The 24,466-nt window shown below is 45.4% G+C and overlaps 1 protein-coding gene across 1 annotated transcript in view; it reads left to right on the plus strand.

The window, feature by feature from the left end:
- Nucleotides 1-24,466, plus strand: part of KANK1 (KN motif and ankyrin repeat domains 1) — a gene marked incomplete at its 3' end in the record, with an annotated part of 50,588 nt that overhangs the window by 4,304 nt on the left and 21,818 nt on the right. Inside the window, exon 2 of the mRNA XM_080363024.1 lies at nucleotides 18,820-21,474. Within this exon, the coding sequence (XP_080219150.1) occupies nucleotides 18,820-21,474 (2,655 nt within the window). The remainder of the gene's footprint in view (nucleotides 1-18,819; nucleotides 21,475-24,466) is intronic.

The following is a 24,466-nucleotide window of genomic DNA, read 5'->3' on the forward strand; positions in this document are numbered from 1 at the left end:
GTCACCCCCAGCAGACCTGGGCACCCACCTCGGCTCTGCAGAGCAAACCACGGGTGGTTTGGTGGCAGATACAAACTGTGTTGGACTGCTGGTTCCCCTGCAGCAGCCTGGTGTCCCTCCGGTTATGTTATATATGCACAGTTACTCTGCGGCACCCTGTGGGCTTCTGTTTAGATTGTATTTGAGTGGTTTTCTTGACCCCTAAGTGAAATTACAACTGTGCGCCAGTTAGTCGGGGAATGAGGCCATTACAAGAGGCTGCTGCCTGAATTAATGTTTTTTTGAGATATTGATGTCAGTGTGACTCACAGGACCAAATGTTTAATAAACGTGTTTTCCATCTGCTGGTATATAAATGCTTAAGCAACTGTTGTAAAGGAGTATGAAAACCCCTGTTGACTTATTAACCCTTTTTATTGAAGCAAATAAGTAGAACACATGTTTTCTTAGAGTAAATGTTTTTATCATACACATCCCCTGCATTGATTCCTAACAATTCTTACCAAACATATGTAGGCACACTTTCCTTTCAGTCACTGGATTATTTAAGTTGGAGTCTCTCCTATGATGTGATTTTCCTGATGCGTATAATCTTAGGCAACATGCGTTGAGTTGCGTAATTTCCAGCCTAATGATCCGCAGCCTGAGAAGAAAGTGCCGTGCACTGCAACATTTCTACTATTACTAATTTTAGCAGAATATCCACCAGTTTTCATTAGAGACCTTCAGTCAATAAATGAATGGGAAGTGTTTGCTTGCTTGGTGGCAGTCAGTTTGATCGAGTCTTTACTCCCGAGTATTGCGGTGCCAGCCACATGAGCCCCGCTGACCAGTGCTCTCCAATGCTTTCCTGCAGGGTGGGTGTCACCGAGGTATCATTGCAGTGCTACTGACACCCCAGCTCTGAGCTTACCAGCCTTAAATGCATTGAGTTTGCTTAGCTTAGCAGATGCAAATGACCAGAGTTCAGGTGAGTTTGTGTTTTTACCAAGTCAGCCGTGCAAGCAATGGTAATTTGGTTGAGTCAGGGCTGTGAAATGAGAGGCTATTTAAGCCTGGGCTTGCTCCCCTACCATGCTCTCTGCTCCAAGCCTGTATCTGATAACCATCAGATTTAATGGAGATGAGTGTACACCAAAGGTGTGCTTTGGCTTGGCAGCTGGTGGAAGACTCCTGCCATTGGGAGAGCCTGCTGAATTGCCATGTAGTCTTGTGCTTTCTGGATGGGCGGACAGTATGCAGCACTGTCACTGGGATCCTGCTCCTGCCTCACCCACGAGTGATCTAGTGAGTCACGCTGGTGGTGCCCAGTATCTAAAAACAAGCTAGGGTGGGACCCTGAAATCTGTGGAGTGAAGAGTGAGTGAGCCTCCAGAGATTTCACATCAGCTTTATCATAAGGCATACCAAAATTTCCATCAATATGCTATAGTACACTCACTGATACCAGATCTGCCTTAAGGACAGATGACTGGAGATGGAGCACATGATCTCACAGCCAGTGCCAACTTTCTAATTGAGTTAATACATATTTCTTCTGCAGTTGCTAGTTGATCTCTGTAATATAAGGGTGGATTTGCAGCTGCAACAGAAAGCTTGAAAACACGTTTACTTGCCTTTGCCCGAACCAGAGCACTTTACTAGACCACAGAGGATCAGGGATTGTGCATCTTCTTTTACATAGAACTTGTTGGTGGAAGAATGCCCTTAAGGCTTGATTTTTGGGATCTGCTGGAAAGGGATAGCCCAGTCTTTAGAAATGTAAATTGGATGTGATGGGACGCAGATGGCCCAAGACACAAAGCCATGTAAGATCCAGATGCTTTGCAGAAGGACAAAGCACCGTGGGAAACAGAACAGATTTAATTAGTTTGTCTTTTGTTCAGAGATTAGTGTGGTTGTGTCTTGTTCTGGATTACCTTCTACAGCTGCCCAGAAGCTTCTTACATCTCACCTACACAGAGGACTGTGTTTATTCCTCTCTGACGCAGGCTTGCTCATGGAGTAAGGCATGCTTTCCTTGTCTGAGCTGTTGAGATGCACTTGCATGGGCAGCACCTGGACCTTCTCAAGTGGCCTGCTGCTGTTCCCTGTGGAAACACATGCCCTGTACACCCTTGGAGGCAGCTAAGGGTGCTGATCTTGTATTTTAAAGCCAATAATGCTCCAGGGACTAAACAGGCATGGCTTGCTGTTTATGGTACCCTGCAACCTCAATGAACGGGAGGTGATTAACAGTGATAAAAGCCCTTAGGTCTTGTGATGGAAGTCACTACTTTGCACTGACCTGGCAGCAGTCTGGTGAGAGGTGCCTGTGTGGAGGAGCAGCCCGTGGGGACGGGTGAGGGGCAAGCTCCGGTAACGAACACCCAGGTGTCATGGGAAAAACACCAGGAAAAAACTTTTCCCAGACTTGAAAAATTATTCTCACTCCATCTTCTTCCTTCCCCCCAGATACATAACACAACAAGTCTTCCTGTGGCCATTTAACTCAAAATAGTGTGTTTTCCTCAAAACTGTTCTACAGTATTCCTCACTCCCTCCCCAGATTCTCCTGCAGAAAGCAGTTTATGCATAATGCATCTGAATCTCCTCCCTGTGGGATGGGAGGAGATTTTGTTCCCTTTGAAAGGATACAGTCCCCCGGGGAAATGGCTCAGATGGAAATAGTCTGGTTACAGCTGGTTGTCTTCTGTTTGTGAACACTGAGTGCCTGCATTTATACATGTTCCTTGCAGAAGGGTTATTGCTGAAGCAGAAGTCCTTGGGAAGCTCTTTGTGGTGGCCAGCTCTCTGCTCCCCGCCTTTGTGCCATTTGCACGGCTTTGGATTAGAGATGACGGAAGGGCAGCCCTTCCCATATCATGTTTTGACAGCAGTTTTAAGGGCCAAGAGAGCGCTGGGGCTGCCCACGTTGGCATTGCTGCTGTATCTCCATTTCCTTCCTCTGGAAACACAACTCCCCTTGGTGGCAGAGTAGATTCCTGCCAAGATGTCCCCATCTGACCAGTTCAGAGCTTCTAGACAGAAGCGTGGCTGTGGCTATCCTGCCCTTTCTTTCTCCCATTCCCTCCTCTGATTTCATCAGGAAATCACACTTACCATATTGGCTGAAACAGATGGCTGACCACTGTGGGATGCAGCTTGCAGTGTGTGGGACTTAGCAGATCAGCGGGGTCCAAATAGGGCTCTCCCCCCCATCTCTCTGCCTCTTTAAGACTCCTCATAGCATATGCTCAGTCTGCATTAGGTAGTCTCCTGAGATTTTTCTTCACCTGACTTAACACACTATGAAAAACTACGTGCTCAGATGCTCTGAGAGGTAGGTGAGAGTGAGATGCCATCATATTCTTCATGCTTTTGGTCTATCCGTCCCTGCTTAAAAACCTTCTGCCTGTAGAAGTAGTTAATTTGACCCCCTGTCACAGCCCATCCCTTTTCTTGCTCCATTTCTCCTCCTAAGTTATCTCACATTGTAATGAGTGTTTTCTTTAATTGTCTTCTCATTTTTTTAATTAAGTAGCCCTATATGTTTTTTCTTCATAACAATATGTTGCTTTCCTTCAACATACAGGACCAGTCTGTGATATTTTGGTATTGCCCTTCAGTATTTGTTTGAAAGCAAGAGAGAGAGGGTGAAGGGAGGGGGTGGAAACTGTTTTTAATAGCTATGTTTGAAGGTTTGGTCAGATTAGGGTGAGGATCAAATTAACTGGTAATTGGGAACAGATTGTTCTCCCTATGTAAACCAGACATGGCTGGTCGGGAGTTGCTGAGGGGCACATTTGTTGATATACTCCTAGCCCCTTCCCTACCCTCTTTTTACAAAACCAACCCCTGTGCCTGAAGCACTGTTGTATGGGTTACAGAAGGTCTAATAATAAAAAGAAAACAGTTGTGCAATTTAGCTGCTGTTACTGGAATTTCAGGTCTAATCCTAGCAAACAGGTCAAGTTTTAACACTTCGTGTACACTGCTTGATAAAGCTGAAGTGTGCAGCTTTCAAAAAAAAACCCAAAAGGTATAGTGCAAGAAAATACAATAAAATGCACGGTTGTGATTTAAAAAGTGGACTGAAATGTGCATATGACAGAAGCACAAAGACAAGATCACAGCAGTCAATTTTCAAGGGATTACAAGGATGAGCAGTGTTTTTTACTTAGTTGTCCATGACTAAGCTCTTTCTCCCCTTCTTCTGCCTTCCTACAGCAGAAATTGTGATTCTTAAATTTTAGGTATTTTTTCCATATCTTAAGTGTAAAAGTGAAAAAAAAAAAAAATTCAGAATCGTTCTCTCCTGCTCCTGTCCTCCATTTTCCTACATGGAGACAGGTGTTACATAGCTTGTAAGCTTGCCAGTGCTTGAATGTGCTCACAAGGCTGTGCATCCACTGCGTGGCCCTTTAGACTGTCACCATTCTCCCTTGCCATCGTTAGTTACAGTCCTGTTCCCCTCCTCTGCTCTCAGACACCCTGTCTGCCATCGTTTTCTCCTTGTTTCCTTTTTGTTCCCTGGTATTCCTACGGGCCCCTTTCTCCAGTGCTTCCTCTCCCCAGCTCTCCCTGAAGACACACAGGGACCTCTCCCCAGGTGCAGTCCCTGCGCCTCCCCCCGGACGCCCGGCCCTCCTCTGCCTCCCGCTCTGCCTTCAGTGCTCAGAGGCTTCCTCACCACCTGTCTTCAATGCTGGGCAAAGTGACGATTCTGGGAAAATTACTTCCTCTCTCCCTTTGCAGGGAGAACTTGTAAGGCTGCAACTCCACAAGCATGTGCATGGCTCAGCCAGACATCTCATCCCGTATCCCTGTAGGACAAGACACCTGGTACAGCCAAGACTGCGGCAGCAGGAGAGACATCTCTGTGCGAAACCTGCGTGTACCATCTCCTGTTCCTCTACAGCTTTACCATCTCCTCTGATCTTCCTGCTGTGTGGTGTACTGCACACACTGTTTATCACCTACACGGCACATTATTAATGATAGGCATGCATAGTCTTGCCCATGGATCCCCATTAGTTATCCGTGGCACTTGTTTTTTTCCCCAGTCTGTGTAGCACTTTCCTTGCCCCAGCCTTTTGTATCATCAGTGTGTTACTGTGGGTAGAAGAGCAGTATTTCTGGATTAGTAATTGTTGCTAGAAGTCCATGTTATTTGATTGCAGAGTCTTGATCCCAGAGGGAAAGAGGTGCCTGAGACTGTAGCCTGTACAGTCTCCCTGGCAAAGCTGTGAGTTCCCTCCTGCCTCTGCCCAGCTGGGGAGGTGGGGGGTGACGACTGAGGGACACTGGTACCTCCCACGCTGGCAGGATCCTCCACCTGACCCCGAATGACTCAGTCTGCATTTTTCAAATGCACCAGGAGACAGTCTCTGGGCTGACACGTCCGCTTGAGCTCCCAGCAGGCAGAAGTGCACTTTGCATCCTTGTCTGTGGCATAAAAAGCCTGTACATGTTATTTCCAGATTTGAGAAAGCGTATCTTTCTTTTACAGCCATGGATTTTTCCTTTCTCTTGAGTTCACATTCAGTGTCATTCACTTTTCATCTCTGTAAAATGGGAAAACAAAGCTGACCCACAAAGCCATGCTGGGAGCTACAAACCAGGTTGCTAGCTCACTCAGTTCTACCACCCCAGAACAAGTGAGTATGCCTGACCATTCACACACACACACACACACAAATCAGCAAATGTGAAGGCTTGAATGGTCTAGTTCATCCCACAACAAAACATTTCCAAGGAGTCATACTGGGAGAGGAGCAGAGATCACAACTTGCCTCATGACATACAAAATACCAAGGAGTTGAAGGCTGTTCTCTGTGAAGTTAGACCTGGTGAACACTTAACAATGAAACGGGGCACATCTTTCAGTTGCCTCTGCACTCTAGGTGGATGCTAACTAGTGAGGGACCTAACTGTAGCCTGTGAAGTCTCATATGGAAGTTGTGTTATGTAGTCACTCGGTCACATTAATCATCCATAACTGTGTCTCCAGGCACTTGACCAGTAGATCTCCTTACAGTACTAACACATCAGCTGCCCTCTGACATTTTGAACCTAGTTATTGAATACCTCACAGCTACCCTGAAAATACACATTTGACACTGTGACTTAAAACCCATCCTGGGCCACCCCTGGCTCAGGAAGTCTCTCAGTCACAGGTTACTGAAATCCGAGAGGAGAAATGTTGCTGTATGTTTACTTTCTTCTTATGCCCTTCCAGAGGCATCTGCTAGGGAGGAGAAGGTGAGTAAGCCAGATCAGTGTTAGGTCTGACCTGAATAGCTAGTGGGTTTTAAATCTTTCTGTAGAAACTGGCTGCCAAATTCTGAAAGGCTGTAAAGAAAACAAAACAAAACCACCACGGCAATATCACCCCTCCGTCCCAAAACAAAATCCACCAAAATAAAACCCGGAAGAGCCCCATATCCACTGTTCATGAAAATGCAACATCCATGGTTTTGGGAGTAGGAACATAAACCTGAGAGTGGTGGGTCAGGCCAAGCTCTGCGCTCCCCTGGACCAGACTGCTGTAAATCATTCAGTTCTTTCCAAGCAGAGCCACTCCAGTGCTGAGAAGGTGGTCTGTTGGAGGCAAAGAGCTGTGGTTCATTCATTGCCTTTCACAGATGTATTGTGCCCTCTCTGCTTTTTGTTTTCAAAAGCAGTGTGAATTAACCTGCCCTTTAGATAAGAATTTACCATCTGGATGGGTGTCCACACACCAAACCTTACATTCCCTCCTGCAGACCAAATCAGGGGTTTTGGTCACTGCTGAGCTGTGCTGTGACCTCAGTTTTGTTTCCAGTGTAAACAGGAGCTGAATGAGTTTATTTGGCACCATAATGGTCTCAAAGGCCAAGAGAATAAATATGCATGTGCTTTTTGCCTTTAGGTTTTACTGGTGCCAACCCAGACATGTGCCTCCATATTTGACTTGCTAGACAAGGGATGAAGTGCTGATACATGTTATGGCTTATTGCTTGCACTCGTGGCGGGTGTTTTTCAGCCTGCCTATTTGACCAAGCTTTGGGGAGAGTCCACTGAAGGTGTGTGACTTGATGCAGGGCTTGTTCAGATGTCAAGCCCTTGCAACCACAGAGTAATGAGAAACAGATGGAGCACATGGAGAGAGTTGCTAAAATCTGTTCTTCTCTAAACAGGATATCATGCTCTCTTTTTTTTAGAAAAATGAAATCATGCAATTTTAGAGATTTTTTTTTTCTCTGAGCAGAATTCTAACTCTTGAGAAGGATGTTTCAGCCATGTCTTCTATTCTCATACTGTATGACAGAAGTCACTTTTTTTCATAGCAGAAAAGTAAATGGGTATTTTCATGTTTTCCCCTTCCTGGTATGAGGAAGCTGCTGATGGAGCTACAGATGCCCACCAGTAACACCCAGTGCTGCTGTGCACTGCTTGTCCTCAGCCAGCTGGTCACTCGCTCTGCAGGTCCAAAAACCATCTCTGAAGGGCAGCAAGCACAAAGCGGTGCCTGCAGGCTCTGGCCAGTGTTTCAAGGGCTGAATTGCTTCTCTTTCCCTGAACAGAAAGTACTAGTCATATTTCAGCTGCCTTAGAGCTTTTCTGTCTTCTAGGAGAAACTTCAAAGCATGGTTAGAGGCTTTTCCCAAAGCATTGTTTATGGAAAGCTGCTTTTTTTAATGGATGGGCTGGTTAGAGCAAAGACCAAACCCAAACCAAGCTTGTGGTCCATAGATGTAACAAGTCGGCTAAATCTAGAGATCTTCCTCGGGCTTTTTTTAGGAGCTCATGTTTTATAGTGTATGCATCACTGACTCGGAGTTCAAGGAAATAAATGTAAAATTACCTAGAGGGCAGGATCTAGTTTATAGTCCAAAAGCTGGTGCCTGTAGTATTAAATATTACTTTGCTTCATATTAAATACCACTGAAGCCACTAGACATGTTCAGGAAACGCTTTTATTGTAAGTCTGTGCTATTTTAGATGAAAGCACTGAGGACTTAGACCTCTCTCCTGTCATTTCAGCAAAAGATCCCACTTCTGCTTGAAGCATGACTCTTCCAGTCTACAGTGATCTTGGAAGTTATTTCAACAATTCATGCTACTGTTTTTCTTTCCTTGTAACTGTTGTTGGGAAGCTGGATAGAAGGCATATTAATAAAACTCTTCCACTTTAGTTCTGTGAAGTCTTAGGACCATTATCCTTGTTAAATTGGCCTCTCTCCTTGCCCACTCACCTTTGCAGTCCTTGTTTGGCTGTACTACAGCAACTGTTGTTGTAAGCAGAGGTTAAGAGAGATGGAGCTGAGGCCTCTGAGGATCTCTTTATGATGGTGAGAAGTGACCCTCTTTGCATCTAGAACACCAGTCAGCTTTACTCGAGTGAATACTTGAGATTATGTGGAAACAAAAAAACTGAGTACAGAAAAATCATATGTTTGTGGATCATTTCGAAAGTTCTTGCACTAGCAGGAAGGTTGTCTCATTTTATTTTGGCTGTTTCAGAAAAAAAAGACAACTGTCTGTGTCTGTAACTTTATACTAAACGTTTTTATTTTTATCCTTCAGATTATAAGTTGCATTTGAGAAGAGTAAACAAAACAAGATTGAATGTAACACAGGCAGAATTGTGGTGGTTACAACAGAGGTAATTGTTCTGCCCAAATTATATCAATGAACCTTTCTGTGCTCTCAGTCCACACGTGGGAGTGAGAAATGAGGGGGGTGGGGATGAAGGGCTCGAGGAAGAAAGGAGAGCGGGTGGCAGAGAAGTCACCTGAGCTCTTAATTCCCTCTTGGGAATTAAATCCGTCCTCATCAGAGAAAAAAAATATTGTTTTCGTAGCGTTTTTTTGGTACAGTTCCTTTCCTCCTGCTGTCCATTTTCTGTAATTTAACCCTTGGGGAGCTGGAGGCATCACGCAGCATCTGACGTGCTGTGAAGGAAACCACTGGCGCAGCGCTGGGCTGGCTGCCGGGCTGGGACTGTCTCAGGAAATTCCAAATGAGTATAAATAAATGCTCTGTAGCAACCTCTGGGCTCCCTGCCTGCTGATGTGTCAGGAATACGCACTCCCTTTAAGGCAAAGGAAAGTGTGCTTCAGACTTAATTTCCTGAAAAACCAAAGGCGGCGAGGTCCGAGGGTCTGCTGCTGGGTGGATCGGTGAGTGGGACTCTGAACGGGGCGGGGGGAGAGGTGAGATGCTGAGAAAAGGGATGGTAGGCACCCAGGGTAGCACAGCTGAAACCAGCCCCTGCTGTTCTTATAGGATATTAAGTTGGGATGGGATTTTCTTCCGTTTTTTAACAGTGTGTGATTAACTGGGTTGTCTCGCCAGTGCTGCCATCTGAATCTGAAGGGAGTTTGCAGTTGCTGTTTCACGCACCTCTGGTAGCCTCTGGTTTTGTTGTTACATACGGAGTAGTTTATTTCCTTCGACAAATGAAGGTCTTCTAGTGAGAGATGGATGTTGTGAACGCTGAAGTGAAGGGTGCGCTGCACCTATTTACTATAAGACATCATTTCAACAGCAGAAGGGGTAGCTGTTACCCTTCAAGTTGCTAATTTTGAATACTGTTCATAGGCTATCAATTACAAGCCACTGGTTTTATCTATTTAGAGTGTGCATAAAGAATTATTTCTAATAATGGCCTTTTCTGTATTTTCTCTGATTGTCACTTTTTGAACTTTTTGGAGAAAAACAGTTCACCAGTCTGAACTTATTTTAAGTGCAGAGAAAAAGCTTTTGGTGTTTTTGGAAAATGCAAATTGCTTATGCTTTTGAAGTTTGGAAGGCAACACACGTCTTATATCATACAAGGAAACAGTACTAGATTAATATAAAAAGGGGTAGGAGGGAACAATTCCCAGTATTTGAAATATCATACTGATTATGCAGCATAAACCATATTCCCTATGGAGGTAAGCATGTGACAAAATAATGTCCTTCTAGGACTCATAAATATAAATATTTGTAGAACCATTCTTGCAGAAGACAATTCTTCCATTTTTCCAGCCTGTGCACAGCAGTGAGACCAAACTGAAGCTGTAAATCAGTTTTAATATTCCATGGCAGGTTTATATCCCAGGAGTCCAGATTCTTTCCTTATGGTTACTCCTGTTACAATAGCCCTATGTATCTGTTCTCCACTTCTCACCTCTTCAGAGATTTATAGGCACAGAAGGGTAATGATATTATAAATCTAAATATTTTGATTTTGTGATTCAGCTGTTTTTGGCTAGAAAGCAAACACTGCCTTCTTTGCTTGGGTTTGAGCGGGTAACACTGATGCACAGTTGTGTTAAAAGATGTTTTCAGGCAAACACCTGGCTTTCATCCACGACTCCTTTGGTCACCACAGACAGTGGGGATATGACCTGGATGAGTGAGGAAGAAGATAAATATTTGGGGGTTTTGCTCCTATTCTGCTTTGCCAGCCCTTTATCTGGGTTTTTTGAAGCCCATCCTACTATATGGATGCAAGCCTTCATCTTTATGATTATCTTTCCTTTGTCATTTTTCTCGTGACAGTGAAGTGGTGTAAAGTAACCGCGGATGATGTACTGTTGGAGGAGCAGAACAGATATGCCACATTTTCAAGGGTTGGCAAGGGAGGTAGGGAAGCTTCAGTGTTTCTTGTGTGCAGCAGAGGACAGCAAGCTGCCTTACCAACACTGGGACCCAGCAGTGCATTCATCAGCATCGCTGGCTGAACCACTTAGCCCAGATCTGTTGGGGTGTCTTTTCAGAAAGGAGGGCTATGGTAGTCTGAAACAGTGCTGTTCTCCTACTGTGTTCAGTAGAGCACATCATACAGCTTTGTCCCAGGCTGTGAGGAGCTTGTGATTGGTATCTACTGTTTGCCGTAACTTAGATTCTTTTTCCAGGCCTGAGTTAGTCTGATTTGTAAAGTATCTTTAAACTGAATGTTCTTCATTTGTCATAAACGTGCCTGGAGCCATAAGTGTGCACACAGTAGAAAGAGAATGAAAGAAATGCTCCAGGGAGTGATGAAGGGCAGCTCTCAAGTGACAACTACTGCAAGATTGAAAAAAAATGCACATGGAATCAGGTGCTCGAAAAGAATAAATTCGTACCAGTTTGGATTTGCCATGTTGGCATCTGCTTTTCAAATGTAAGCAAACAGGACTGAGATGCCCCCCCATTTCAAGCCTAGAAGGACAACTGTTGACACCTCGTTGCTCTTTCTGGTGCTACCGGAGAGAGCAGGAGGCCGACTGTACTACAAGGAGATGAGTGCCTTTCATTTTCTGTGGCTGAGCCAAAGAAGCCCCTGTCACCTGGGGTTCACTTTCAATGTAAGTCAAGCTCTCTCTTCCTCAGTCACATTTCTTGACACGGCTCCTTGGTTAAAGTGGCATTTGCAGAGGATGATTTGGGAAATGCATCAGTGCAATGCAACTAAGGCTGCCATTTGCTTGATGGTGGACATGCGAGTCATGCTCAGAGCCACGGTTTACCCACTGGCTGACTTGTGGCAACAATTTGCCCAAGTGACCATTGTTTTTAGAGTAGTCTCTACGCAGGGGTCACAGCGCCGCTGACAACAGCAGCAGCCCCAGCCATGGTTGCTGCTCTGCTCTGCCTTGCTGCTGGTGGGGCAGTGAGCAGAATAAGCTAATGACTACATCCCTTCCCACCCATGCCCTGCTCCCTCCAGTCGTGGTTTGATTTCCCCTGGGACCTTTGAGTCAGAACCTGTGACGGAGGCAAAACAGACTAACCTCTTAGTTTCGAGTTTCTGTGGTTACTGGCCTTGAGGTGGTGCACATACAAGATGTCCCACCACAGAACTGCCACATGTAGAGCTATTCACAGAAAAGTGAGAGCAGTTGAAAAGGAGGCTTCATATCGGCTTCAAATAAGGGATCTGTCAAAAATATAAAGCAGATTTTGTGAATTTTGATAAGGGGGTATACTGCAGTCATTCTCAGAACAGCTGGTTGTGTTTGCCTCCTCCCCCAGCAACAGATCTCCCATAAACAAGACTAATCCTTTATTCAGGGTTGATTAATTGCATTACTTTCTTATAGCCTGTATTTTATATTTTAAATGAACTTACGTTTGAGCTGCAAGTTTTCAGTTCAGAGATCTAGATGTAAAAGTTACAGACGTTCAAAAGACCAGAGAGGGTTAGGAGGTGTGTTTTTTGAAAGGTGGTTTCCACTTTCAGCTCACAGAAATAATTTGTAGTTGTGGTTACATGATGTTCAGATATAAACTCTGTAGGTAACTCCTTTTTACCCTGTGAAAGAAAACCTTTAATGGTGTAAAAAAGGTAATGTGACCTTGAAAGCCCCCTTCCTAACAGCAAAAAGCCTGTTCATTTTATATATATGTGTGCTTTGGAGTATCGGGCTGGTGAGCAGGCTGAGCACTTTCTATGTGATAACAAAATGCTGCGGTTTTCGTAGCTATGAACAGTAGCCAGCATGTAGTTAGCAAACACACAGCAAAAGGAGAAAAATTTAAAAAGCCAGAGTCTCTTTTACAAGGTTAAGAAATGGTTCTGTAGTTTAGGAATTTACCCTTGAGGAGGAGGTGACAGTGGGTCATCCAGACTATGCATCCATCTGATTGCTAATACCAAGGTGAGAGCTGGCTCACCGTTTTTAATCTAATGCTAAACAATTAAATTTTTATTATGTCATTATTATAATGATAATCCTAGTATAATACTAAGCAACTAACAGTTTTCAGGTTCATAAGAACATAACTGCGTGAGAGACTGTTTTCACTGTGGGTTGATGAAGTCAATGGAAGAGCCTAGTTAAGTCAGTAGAAAGACTCGATTCTTTTAGTGGCCTTAATGGTCCTACTCCTTCTAGAAAGAGCATGATATTAAGACAGCAGATCCATTCTTAAAATGCCTTCTTTTACCAATGTTGTGTGGTAAGTATAGCATCCAGCCCAGGCCTCTAATGTTTGCATTCATGGTGCAACCAAAACACAGCAGCCCTCTGAACCATCTTTCTTCAACATTGCTGCTGCGGCTTATGTTCATAAGGTGGTGTCCTTAATTCACTTCTGTGAGGTTTGCCACTACAAATACCTAAGCTGGATCTTCTACATCTTGAAATAAAAAACTATTTATTACATGGTGTTGGAGCTACAGCCTTTCTCTGTTATTATTACAAGGGAAGTTGCTATCCCCCATTTTTCGATTACAGCCCGAACCCAAAGTACTGAGTATTTAGATGTCAGATTTAAAAGTTAGCTCCCCAGCTGAGGTATTGGCCCGTAAATTTTAAAAAGTAATCTAAAAACCTTATAAAAATATCTTACCATTTTTCTGCTCCTCGTTTTTCTTTGAGATTAAATTTGCAGCAAGCATTTACACTGGAGATTTATTTCTTCAGTAAAACGTGCAGTAAATGGAATTCTTCTGCAACAGGAGAATCTTCCGCACCTGTAGCTGTGGGGTTGGTAGCAGGGTCAGTCATCCCTCTCTGGTTGGGGCATTTTGGTTTGGACTGTAGTACCCCATGCCCTGCAGCCTCAGGTGCACCAGGAGTTAAATCCCATTTGCTCCGGGGGCAGCTGTAGCTGAGTAATAGCAAAACAGATTACCTTTCTTACAATGTGGTACTTACTGGTTGTTTTTCCACTGCAAAAAGAGGGGAAGGTCTAGGCTGTAGTGTAGTGTGCTGGGCAATTGTGCTGCTGCTTGTAGAAGCTGCTGTGGGTTATCCAGCCTGGCGTACTGCAGGAGGGGTGGCTGGGGCCAGCACCGGGTATCGTCAAGGACAGCTTTGTGGCTGGACTCTGGTGTGCTGCGGTGGTTCTGCTCCATCTGGGGGACAAGCAGCCAGATGGGGCAGTCTGAGCTCCACGGCTGTGTCGTGCTTCATGCCACGCTGTGTGCTTCACCGCGCAGGGAAAAATACAACACTCGGTGCTCCTGCTGTGTGGCAAAGGGCAGAAACAACCTTCTGTTTCTGGTTTTCCCTCTCAGTTGCTGGAATAAAATAAAAACCTGACAGATTGATTGTCTGGCTTTTTGGCTTTTTTCTCCACACCTTTGAGAACATTGGAGACCTAGGCTGAACTGTTGGAGAGCTAGTAATTTCATAGCATCCTCTGTATATTGCTAGCCAACAGAAAGCTGATCAAATGAGTGTGCTGCAAGGCCAGGATCTATTTTCCAGGTGTTTGGGGTGGAGTTTTGTTGTTGTTGTTTGTTCTTCCGTTTTGATTTTTCAATTACACTCAAATCCTAACACCTGAAAAGGAGAATGAAATAAAAATTGTTAGTTCTTCCATTCTGCTTTTTCTTTTTGAAGAAGTGCTCAGCCTTAAATGTTTTGCTTCTTTTCAGAATGCAAGGGCCATACTCATTTATATATGCTGAAGAACAGAAAGAGAAAAGAACAATAGTATTTGGGGTGGGAGGAGAGGGTAAAAACATCAGTTTTGTCTCTGTTGCAGTAAAGAATCGAGAAGTTAGAACTCTTTTTTCCTCCTTTTTTTTTTTTTTAAAATCTCCTCTTTTCCTGCCCTAGATACTGTTTAAACTGAAGTTGAGCATGTAAGAATACTGATTGAACTCCACTTATGCCAGCTATAGCCTCTGTATTTTCCTTTGCAGCATTCTTCATTAACTGTCTTATGCCATAATTCTGGAAGGACACTCTGTTATGCATAACATTATTTCAATGGAAAAGGCTTCTTTAATAGCAGCCACATCCAAGATAAAAATGCCGTAGAGGAGATACCATAACCAGATGGGGAGAGAAGGCTTTCGATGTGATGTCTGTATTTTTCAGATACAGAAATACATCTTTAGTTGCTTCTCTTTGCTCTTCCTGGACCCTCAAACGTAGCTTTACAATCAAGTTTTCCTAGTTTGCAGAACCAGAACTCTGTTCACATTTTCACTGCTTTTCTCTCCCTCAGAAGTCCTGAAGCACAGCAAGTAAATGTCATGGGTTTTTTCCAGTTCTCCTGGTCTGGGAGCAGACACCATTAGTGTGGACTTGGGTATGGCTGACTCAATATTTTAACATACTGCATTGGATAGGATGTAATTTAATAGAATTTGGCAAGACTGGAATGTTTGGACAGAGCCAGTCCCAGCAGGGCAGGAGGCGAGAACTAAAGAGTGCATTTTTTAAATGCTGCTTGTGTCCTGCCCGTGGTTATCCTGCAGCAGGGAGAGGGAAATGAAGTCTTTGCATACTTCTGGAGAAATGCATTAATAGCGACGGTGCCACAATGAGGCCTCTGTGCTGCACAGAGTGTTTTGCTTCGCAGGTACTGGCCTGAAAGTATGATGTGCTTGCGTCTCATTGCATTTAGTGACATTTCAGAAGAAAACAGGAGTGTCTGCAGCGCTTTCACAGACAAAAGTGTCTGTGTTTGTGTCTGCCCATACTGTCTCAGTGTAACACAGTGACTTGATTAAACTTTGCCTGAGCTACTATAGAGACTGCAGAATAGTTCTAATTTCAGCAGTGCCATGATCAGTTGGCCAAGGATGAGACAAGAAGCCTAATGAGAGTGTTTATGCTACCCGGTATTTGCCGCAATACTTCTCTGTGTGTTGGGGTGAATGGGGTAGGATTCTCTTGCTCACTTTCTGGCTGAGGGGCAAATAGATGCAGCTTTCTCTGAGGTTAATCTTGTGTAGCACTTGGTACTCACCCACCGAAGCCAGAGAGTAAGGGCATCCATGGTTGATCCAGCACCTAAGGGCTGAAAGGAGGAAGGGCTGCACTTTCACTGAGTGTTTACTCATTTCATTTTTATTAGATTTTTTTTTTCTTTTGGAACCAACAAAAGCATTTTTTTGCAGCTTGAAAACATCCATCCATTTTGCTTTGTTCCACACTTAACAGGCATACCCATTTGGGCCCTTTCTCTGAGACAGCAAAATGCACAAAGGATTGGCGCAGCTCCTGCACACTGCATCAGTGTTGTGTTGTTGATACATTGCATGCCCGATCCTTGTTTGTATCGAGAAATGTCTCCAGACATCAACTCACAATACTGGGATTTTGTACGTGGAGTGTTCACTTTGTGGTTTCAAGGATAAATAACAGGCAGTCAGCTCCACACACAGTCTTGTGTAGTGGCAGATAGGAACTGTGTCCTGGTAGTACAGACAGCTTACGCCGAGGACCAAAAGGATTTCATTGTGAAGACACTTGAGTTGCCTCCAGGTGTTGTGGAGAGGTTTAGCATCAGTGTGATTATTTTTATTATTATTTATTTTTGACAGGTTTCTCTTCAGCAATCTTAATACCATTCTGTGAAGAAGAAGAAAATCTATCTGAGGTTCCAGTTTGGCTCTCATGACTTAACATGAGATTTGCATGTCTTTTTAGAGGTTTTATGAATAGCTTTCCGAAGATGCATTAATTCTTAAGTTCTGGGACTTCCAAAGACTCTGTCCCTCCCTCCACCATCTAACACTTATGTGTTGTGCCCAAGGACAGTGTGCAGGAGCTGCCTGACTTCACTGGTGTAGTGATGGGAGAATCAGAGATATTGCTGGCTAGGAAGACAAGGACTGAGACCAGCAGGAAGGAACTGGGAAAAATGGGAGAGCAGGTAAAATTGACGGGACTTGAATTTACATGGGTTGGGTGAAGTGACTAGATCACAGCCTGGGATGAAAGGCAAGAGTATAAACAGATTTTGGGTTAGAATTGGTGAAGCAAGCAAATGGAAGTCAGTAGAAAAAAATGTGTCAGAAATCCAAAGCGTGGGATAAAGGCTGAAGGAGATCAGAAGACTGCAGGGGGTGAGGGCCACTGTGAGAGCGGGGACAAACCTCGGGTGCAGTCAGGGAGGAACGGTGACCATCCTGAGGCGAGGAGCTGTGGGGTGTGGAGAGTTGTCTGTCTGTGGGGAACGGAGCCAGGATGAGAATCTGGGAACAAAATAGAATTTTTAAAGAGTGTGCTGTGCCTCATTCCCTCTCTGTCAGTGGGAGTCCTGGAGACTTTTTGCCTGCCTGACATTGAGGCAGTCCTGATGGAAGGAGCTGTGTGTGGTTATGTGCTTAAAGTATGTGCGTCTGCATGTATTTTTGCTTCCACTCTGGTATTTAGATGGCTATTTCGGGTGCATCTATAAGTAAATACCACAGCATACTGAGACTCTGGTCTTTCAGCAGAAACATGTGGTTGGGGCTGGGGGGGTTGTTTGTGTCTCCTGAACAGTCTGTCCATACTGCCGGACCGAGATACCAATGTGGTCAGGTCAGCCCCACTTCAGTGGCTCTCACAGGTCCCTGCATCTCCATCCTGTTCTCTTCCCGTGCCAGTGAATTTAGACTTTCCCTGAGCAGCATCCTCCTCCTGTCTGCTGCTTAGGGTGTCCTGTGTAGCCAAAAGCAAAAAGGATCACCATGAAAGCACTTATACCGTCTGTAGACAAAGCTTTTCTTAAGCATGCCAAGGAAACTGGAAAAACAGGAGCTTCCCCCCCACACACCCCGTTCTCCTAAACCTCTTCACTACAACATTAAGTCACTTCCTGTAGTTGCAGTAAGTCGAGTTTCTTTCCACTCCCGGCGCCCTCCCCGAGGCTTATATTCCTTTAAGAGGACGCGACTTCCAAACCTCTCCTTTTTGAAAAAGGGAGAGGGAGCTGAATTCCCTCCCCGTCCCGGTGGCAGCCCCGCGTTCGGGGCGGGCGGGGCGGGGGCAGCGGCGCGGGCGCGGGCAGGCGGGCAGGGCGGCCGCGCTGGCGGAGCGCGGCGGCGGAGCCGCGGTGCCTGGCCTGCCGGGGCTGCGCGGCCGCGCTTCCTTATGGGGTGAAGAAGGAGAAGCGGGAGGGAGGCAGGGCTTCGGCGTCTGACACATGAAGCTGGGGCAGTCGTACGTGGCTGGAAAATTTGCAGTGTGGGCGCAGAGGCATGTGGCTAATTCAGGTAACCGGAAAGCTGGCTTTTATTATTCCTCCAGCTCATAACTCGCAACAGTTGGTTTTGTGTTGTTCTTTATTGTTTGTTTTTTTTTTTTTAAGTGGTGGAGGAGGAGCAGGTTATAGTATAAATATTCAGCTCCAGGAAGCGCTGCAGATCTGGTAAAGTTTTATTTGGATTGCATTGGGGAGGAGCAAGTTCTGTGTATAGAGGGCAGACAAGTTTTCGTTGCGTGCGAAGTGACAATCTTCATCAACACTGCAATTTGGGACCCTGGTGGAAGGGAGTCCTGCTGCCTGTCTTGGTGCTGAGGGCTTCATGAAGTTTAAAATGAGAGGACGCAGAGACACTGCTGGAAGTAACATGAGCTGAGGTGACAGCAAACTGGTATTGCTGCTCTAGGAGCAGCAAACCAATAAAGCAGCTGCAGATCTGTGTAAAGTCTAATGGCATCGATTGCATAAGGAGTGGGGTCAGAGTTCCCGTTGCCTGCTCGCATGCACCCTCTAGAGAAGTTGGTCTCCGGACGATTCATGCGGTACGTTGTGATCCTGTCATCTTTACGTGACAGCGTAGCATGTGTGTGACACAGGAAGACTGGAGGGGTTGGTTTCAGGGAAGGACAGCGTTGAGCTTCTGGCTTTGCTACTTCTGTGCGCCTTTGTTATCAGACGTTATCTGTGTGCATGTGTGCACGTGTACACATTTATGTGGGTATGTGCTTCTGAGCATTTGAAAACCTACTGATTAACTTTTAAAAGTTAATCAGGATTTAGTGTTGAGGGTCAGTCAGCGGAAAGCTGGTCTGCGTGCTGAGCTGCAGCAGCAGTTTCTGCCTCCGGCGTGCTATGAGCACCCATCTTTCTGCGCTTGTGTTTCAGCACATCGTTTACTGAGACATAGTTTCTTTTCCAGTGCTGATTTTATTTCTTCTTTTCCAGAAAAAGCGGAAGTTATTATAAACGGAGAAGATGAAAAAGAACGGAAGGACCCCTATTTTGTGGAAACACCTTACGGCTACCAGCTAGACTTGGATTTTCTGAAGTATGTGGATGATATACAAAAGGGGAATACCATTAAGAAATTAAACATCCAGAAGAAGAGGAAAGCTGTACCAGCCTCGGCGGGTAACAAGAACTCTGGTGGCCAGTGCAGTGGCTGGACCTCCACAGAGTCTCTCTCTTCATCGAACAGCGATGAGAACAAGCAGTCTTGCCTGGCAGCGAGGAGTCAAGTAACTTCATCCATTGCTGCGAGACCCTCTGTTTCTTTTGAAGCATCTCCTTCTTATTTAACCGTCCCCGAGAGTAAGCAGCTTCCTCCTCCCTCCCCCCAGCTTCCTCGGCACAACCTCCATGTAACAAAAACACTCATGGAAACGCGAAGGCGACTTGAGCAGGAGAGGATGATGCAGGTCACGCCAGGAGATGTCCGCAGGCCCCGGCTTTCCAGCTTTGGAGGCATGGGCTCCACGAGCTCCCTCCCCTCTTTCGTGGGGTCCAGCGGGTACAGCCATGTCTCTCAGCATCTGCAGAATGGGCATCAGGGGAATGGTGACTATGGCGCCTGCTTCAGCTCCTCCTTGGGCAGTTCTATTCGTCACAGCCCCATGAGCTCGGGAATATCCACGCCGGTCACCAATGTGAGCCCGGTGCATCTGCAGCACATCAGGGAGCAAATGGCCATTGCCCTCAAGCGTCTCAAGGAGCTTGAGGAGCAAGTCAAGACTATTCCCGTGCTGCAAGTCAAAATTTCGGTGTTACAGGAAGAGAAAAGGCACATGATGGCCGAGCTCAAAAACCAGAGGAAAACCACTCAAAATGACATATATGGTTTCAGAAAGCGATCTTACAGTGCAGGAAATGCAGAGCAGTGGGAACACCTGTCTCAGGTGAGAAGAGGTGGAGAACTGTATATAGATTGTGAGGAGGAGGTAGAGAGCATGGAGCAGAGCTCTCAGAGCATAGAGGAGTTCAGGCAACTGACTGCTGAGATGCAAGCCCTGGAGAAAAAAATCCAGGATAGCAACTATGAAAGTCCAGGAAACCTTCGGGTGAACAGGGAAAGCCTGACAAAAGAAACCCGATCTGTTGCAGTAGGTGCTGATGAGAACATGAACGATGTGGTTATATACAACAGATCTATGAGGCAACACAGAGAAGTAGCTGTGGGGACAGAGAAAGAAATGAGAGAGTCTGGGGTCGGGGTGACAGAGGCCATGCTTGGCTTGTCTACGGAGGCTGAGAAAGAGATAGAGCTTCAGCAGCAGACCATTGAAGCCCTTAAGGAGAAGATTTACAGATTAGAGGTTCAGTTAAAGGAAACAACCCATGACAGGGAAATGACCAAATTGAAACAGGAGCTGCAGGCAGCTGGATCTAGGAAAAGAGTGGATAAAGCTGTGATGGCTCAGCCCGGTGCCGTCAGCAGGATGGTGGAAGCCGTCGTACAAACTAGAGACCAAATGGTGGGAGACCATGTGGATGTTGCCCATTCGTCGGTGGGAAACCACCTGCAGACGAGCAGTGTTGGCATCTCCTGCAGACCTGCTGTGCGGAGCACAGCTGCGGGCCCCGAGCTGCCCATGAGCCGGTGGCTGGTGAGGGAGCGGGCAGAGGTGCGGGACCAGGGCACGGGGAGGTCTGTGGAGCTGCACGATAAGGCGGTGGGCACAGAGACAAGCGTCTGTGAAGCTGGCGTCAACACGGAGGAGCTGACAGGCGCTCCGAGCCCCAGCCGGCCGGCGCGGGCGGGCGGAGTGGTGAGGTCTGTGGGCTGCGGGGATTGCTCGGTGGACGTGGCCGTTTGTGCCCCCAAGGAGCGTGTGTCCCGCGAAACAGCCACAGAGGCTGTGTGCAGGACAGAGGCAATGGTGATGGCCGTGCCTTCTATGGCTAGCCAGCAGACCAGCACTGCCTTGGAGATGGTGAGCCAGTGCACCAGCACGGAGGTGGCCTCCCTGGCAGACTGTGGGACAAACACCTCTCTGAGCAGCTACGATAAACAGACCAACACAGAGAGCGTGGAGACACGGAGTGTGGCGGTAGGAGATGGCCGGGTGAAAGACATACACGCATCTGCTAAAATGCGTTCGGTTGGAGTGGGCACCTTGCTCTCTAGCCACCCTGGCTTTGAAAAGCCCTCTGCAATAAAAACCAAAGACTGTGGTGTTGGGCAGATTAACGTTCATGAGAACTACCTGGTCGGTCTTAAAATGAGAAGCATTGCTTGTGGACCCCCTCCACTGCCGGTTGTTACGGCTGGCACCAGGAGCATCGGTGTTGGTGGAGAGTCTGTGTGCGAGCCGGTGAGCGGTCTCTTGGAAAGCCCTCTGCCTCCGCCTGAGCTGAGGACGGGCTTGGATCACTACATCGAGCGCGTGCAGAAGCTGCTGCAGGAACAGCAGATGCTGCTTGCTGAAAATTACAGTGAACTGGCAGAAGCCTTTGGGGAGCCCCACTCCCAGATTGGATCTCTCAATTCGCAGCTCATCAGCACCCTCACCTCCATCAACTCCGTCATGAAATACGCCAGCACGGAGGAGCTGCGAAGCCTTGACCTTCAGAAACAGTGCATGGAGAGAAGTTCCGCGTCAGGTAAGCGCAATGTCCAGACGTACATTCGGTCTGCTCCTCGCCAGCGCTGCAGGTCTGTCACCTGCTGGGCTCTCACATGGTCTAGAAGCAAGTGTGCAATCCTCCCCAATGAAATGCAGAACATGACATGGTTGCTGGACGTGCCCGTTGGGTATTCTCTGCAGCCCACCATTGATAGTTGAAAAAACAGAGATTTTTTTTACTTCTCCCAGCCCAGCAGACTCTGAAGGGCCCGATGATAATATGCAAAATATGCAGGGTTTGACTGCTCTGCAAGGTGCTGACTCCATTTTATAACTTCAGGAGTATTCAAGATTAATGGCTGTGGCCTTGTAGTTTTGTTCTTCCTTTAAACTTGGCATGCAGTTTTTAAAAACTAGAGTGTCAGATTTGGGAGTTGAAAGTCACATTCAATGTCTGTATCAAACTGTTTCCACGAACATTTCCCTGGATTTTGTAGTTTCTTCCATTGCCTTTGTTCCTTGTAGCTCTCAGCCAGAGAGCTGTGGGGTGCCTTCCCCATTCCAGCAAGGTTGATGGCTTTATAATGGGCAACTCCAGAGCACTTCATAGAAACCACATATTGCATCTTCTCTTGTTGCAGTAACTGTTTGTCCTAATCCCTAATTGCAGCCTCATGTTTGAATGGCATAAGCTGTAATTACTGCTGGAAGTTTTGGTGACACTCAGGAAAGGCAAGAATTGACATTTAAATGCTCCTTGCATTTTATTTATCAACTTTAAAATCTATACAATTAATTTGAGGGATTTTTTTATCCCCTGGAGTAAAGTAGCTTACTTTTTTTAAAAATTATTCTTTTATGGAGTCTGATAATCTGGTTTAAAACTTCACAATTTTTTCAAAGTCCTTATTGGTGAATCCAACCACATTACTGTTAAATTCATAAATGGTGGCTTACTGGAAACCAGTATGTAATGACTAGCAGTGCTTGTTAGATACTGTCTTCTTAGTCCTGTCATACGGTAACTGAAACACAGTTTAAGGAAATGAGAAAAACTTGTGCAAATTCATCTGTATCATGGGTGCTGAAATAGAAGAAAAAATCTCGAGTAAATAGTGTATAATGTCAGCATAATAATATTGGATAATGCACTGCTATATAAAGATCCTGAAGCTTATTTACTGTCTTAAAAGTTACCTATTTGTGTTAAAAGGCAGCTTGGTAAATCTGATTCTTTTCAGTGTTCACGCACTAAACTGAACCATCTATTAAATGAGCTGAAATAAAGATTTTAGCTTCCCATATAAAGCTATAAGCTACGTTTACATAGCAGTAAAGAAAATGTATGATACCGTATCTGCGTATATGTAATATGATACTAGATATGCAATATTATTACCTTTCTGGCATGCATTTTATATTTTGGGTTTCTTACAACTATAATAATTAGGATATCTATCAGACATCAGAAGTGTCATTAAGAGCAGTGAACGACAATTTTTACTAGTTGTAAATCCTCAGTTCCCTTCTCTGCTCTTACTGCAAAGTATCAAATGTGTAGTCTAGAGACTTAAAAATATTTAGACACAGGTGGAGTGATGGATCATATTTTACTGAAGATGTTCTTACTCGGATTCGGATTTCACATTCTTCATAAAATTATTTTTGAATAATCTTACTTTAACTTGTAATGCCATTATCTTTAGCTGTGGATGCTGAGTGTAAAATCTCTTTATTTTTAGTCCCTGGTGAGAACTGCATGCCAGGACTGTGTACATAAATCAAGCTCTAGGCTATAGCTGTTTAGACCCATGGAGAATTGGGGTGGGAAGGAGGTCATGAGCCTGAAATGTTTCCCCTTCTTTTTTCTATAAATTTTGAAAATACTGCCTTTACTACATTAATCTGCTGGTCCTGCTGCTTGTTTCTGTGGTTTTACAGGTCACATGTTACTTTTTCCTGCAAAGGGCTTTTTTGCTGAATAAAGCACTAACTTGAATAATTCTGTAAGCATTGGAACTAATAAAGTCACCCTTTTTTTTTTTCCTTTCCCCATGCATCAGTATCTCCTGATAGCTTGTGAGCCCTTAGTAAGTCTTTCTTCACGTTTAGCTCTCTTGGATCTAGCTTTTCAAGTGTCTCATGGGTGAACTCACTAGCACCCATATCTCCAGGCCTGGTATCTCAGCCTGGTTTCTCTAAAGCTTGTATAAATATGAAAATCTTTCAGAGCACTGAGTCACTCCATCTGGTTTGGTTAAAATGAGCCGTCAGGTTTAGGTTATTGAAAGAAGCATGACCTCACAAGCCTCTGTTTCTTAGAAAAACAGCCTGAAAATAGAGGCAGAAGCATCTGGTTTCAGATTAGCAACAGTAGCGTTGTTTTTAGTATTCAAAGAGCATCCTTAGGAAGTGCTTCTTACAGGCCATGTCCTCTTAGGGCAGAAACACCTGACCTGGCTTTGAGGCGGGTCATTTGGGTACCAGTTTGCCATGTTAAAGGGTTAGTGGTCCATACTGCTTCTGATACCTGAGATGGCACATCAGTCAAGTCCTCACCTTTACAGATTTTTGTCCCTGCTAGTGCTGGGGAGATGGGGCTGTCCTGCAGGGGCGTCTGCCACAGCAGCTTGTGGCAGGTGATGGAGACACAGGCACGAGAGCTGGAACCTGCCGAGTGGGACACGGGCTGGCTCTGCAGTTGGCATCCTTAGACACACACCAAGCTGAGATGATCTCTGAACCAGGCCTATTAGCAATTAGTATATTGCTTGTTGCAAAATAAACACCATCACTTCCGTAACTAAGCAACTCTTATTTACATATGCACTGTCTGTCAGAAGCCCTAATGGAGTCAGGGAAGTCAAACCTGCTGGCCAGGCAAGCTGATTTCCACTCTGCAAAGTCATTTTAGCCAGCATTGGCACCCTGTCTGTGCCCAGCTGGATCAAATGGCTGAGGATGACAAACCTAGATGCTAATGGATCCTTACTCTTAGCCCAGGCAGCATACAGAATCACTAAGAGATG

The sequence above is a fragment of the Nesoenas mayeri genome, assembly GCF_963082525.1.
Source record: "Nesoenas mayeri genome assembly, chromosome: Z".
NCBI lineage: Eukaryota > Metazoa > Chordata > Aves > Columbiformes > Columbidae > Nesoenas > Nesoenas mayeri.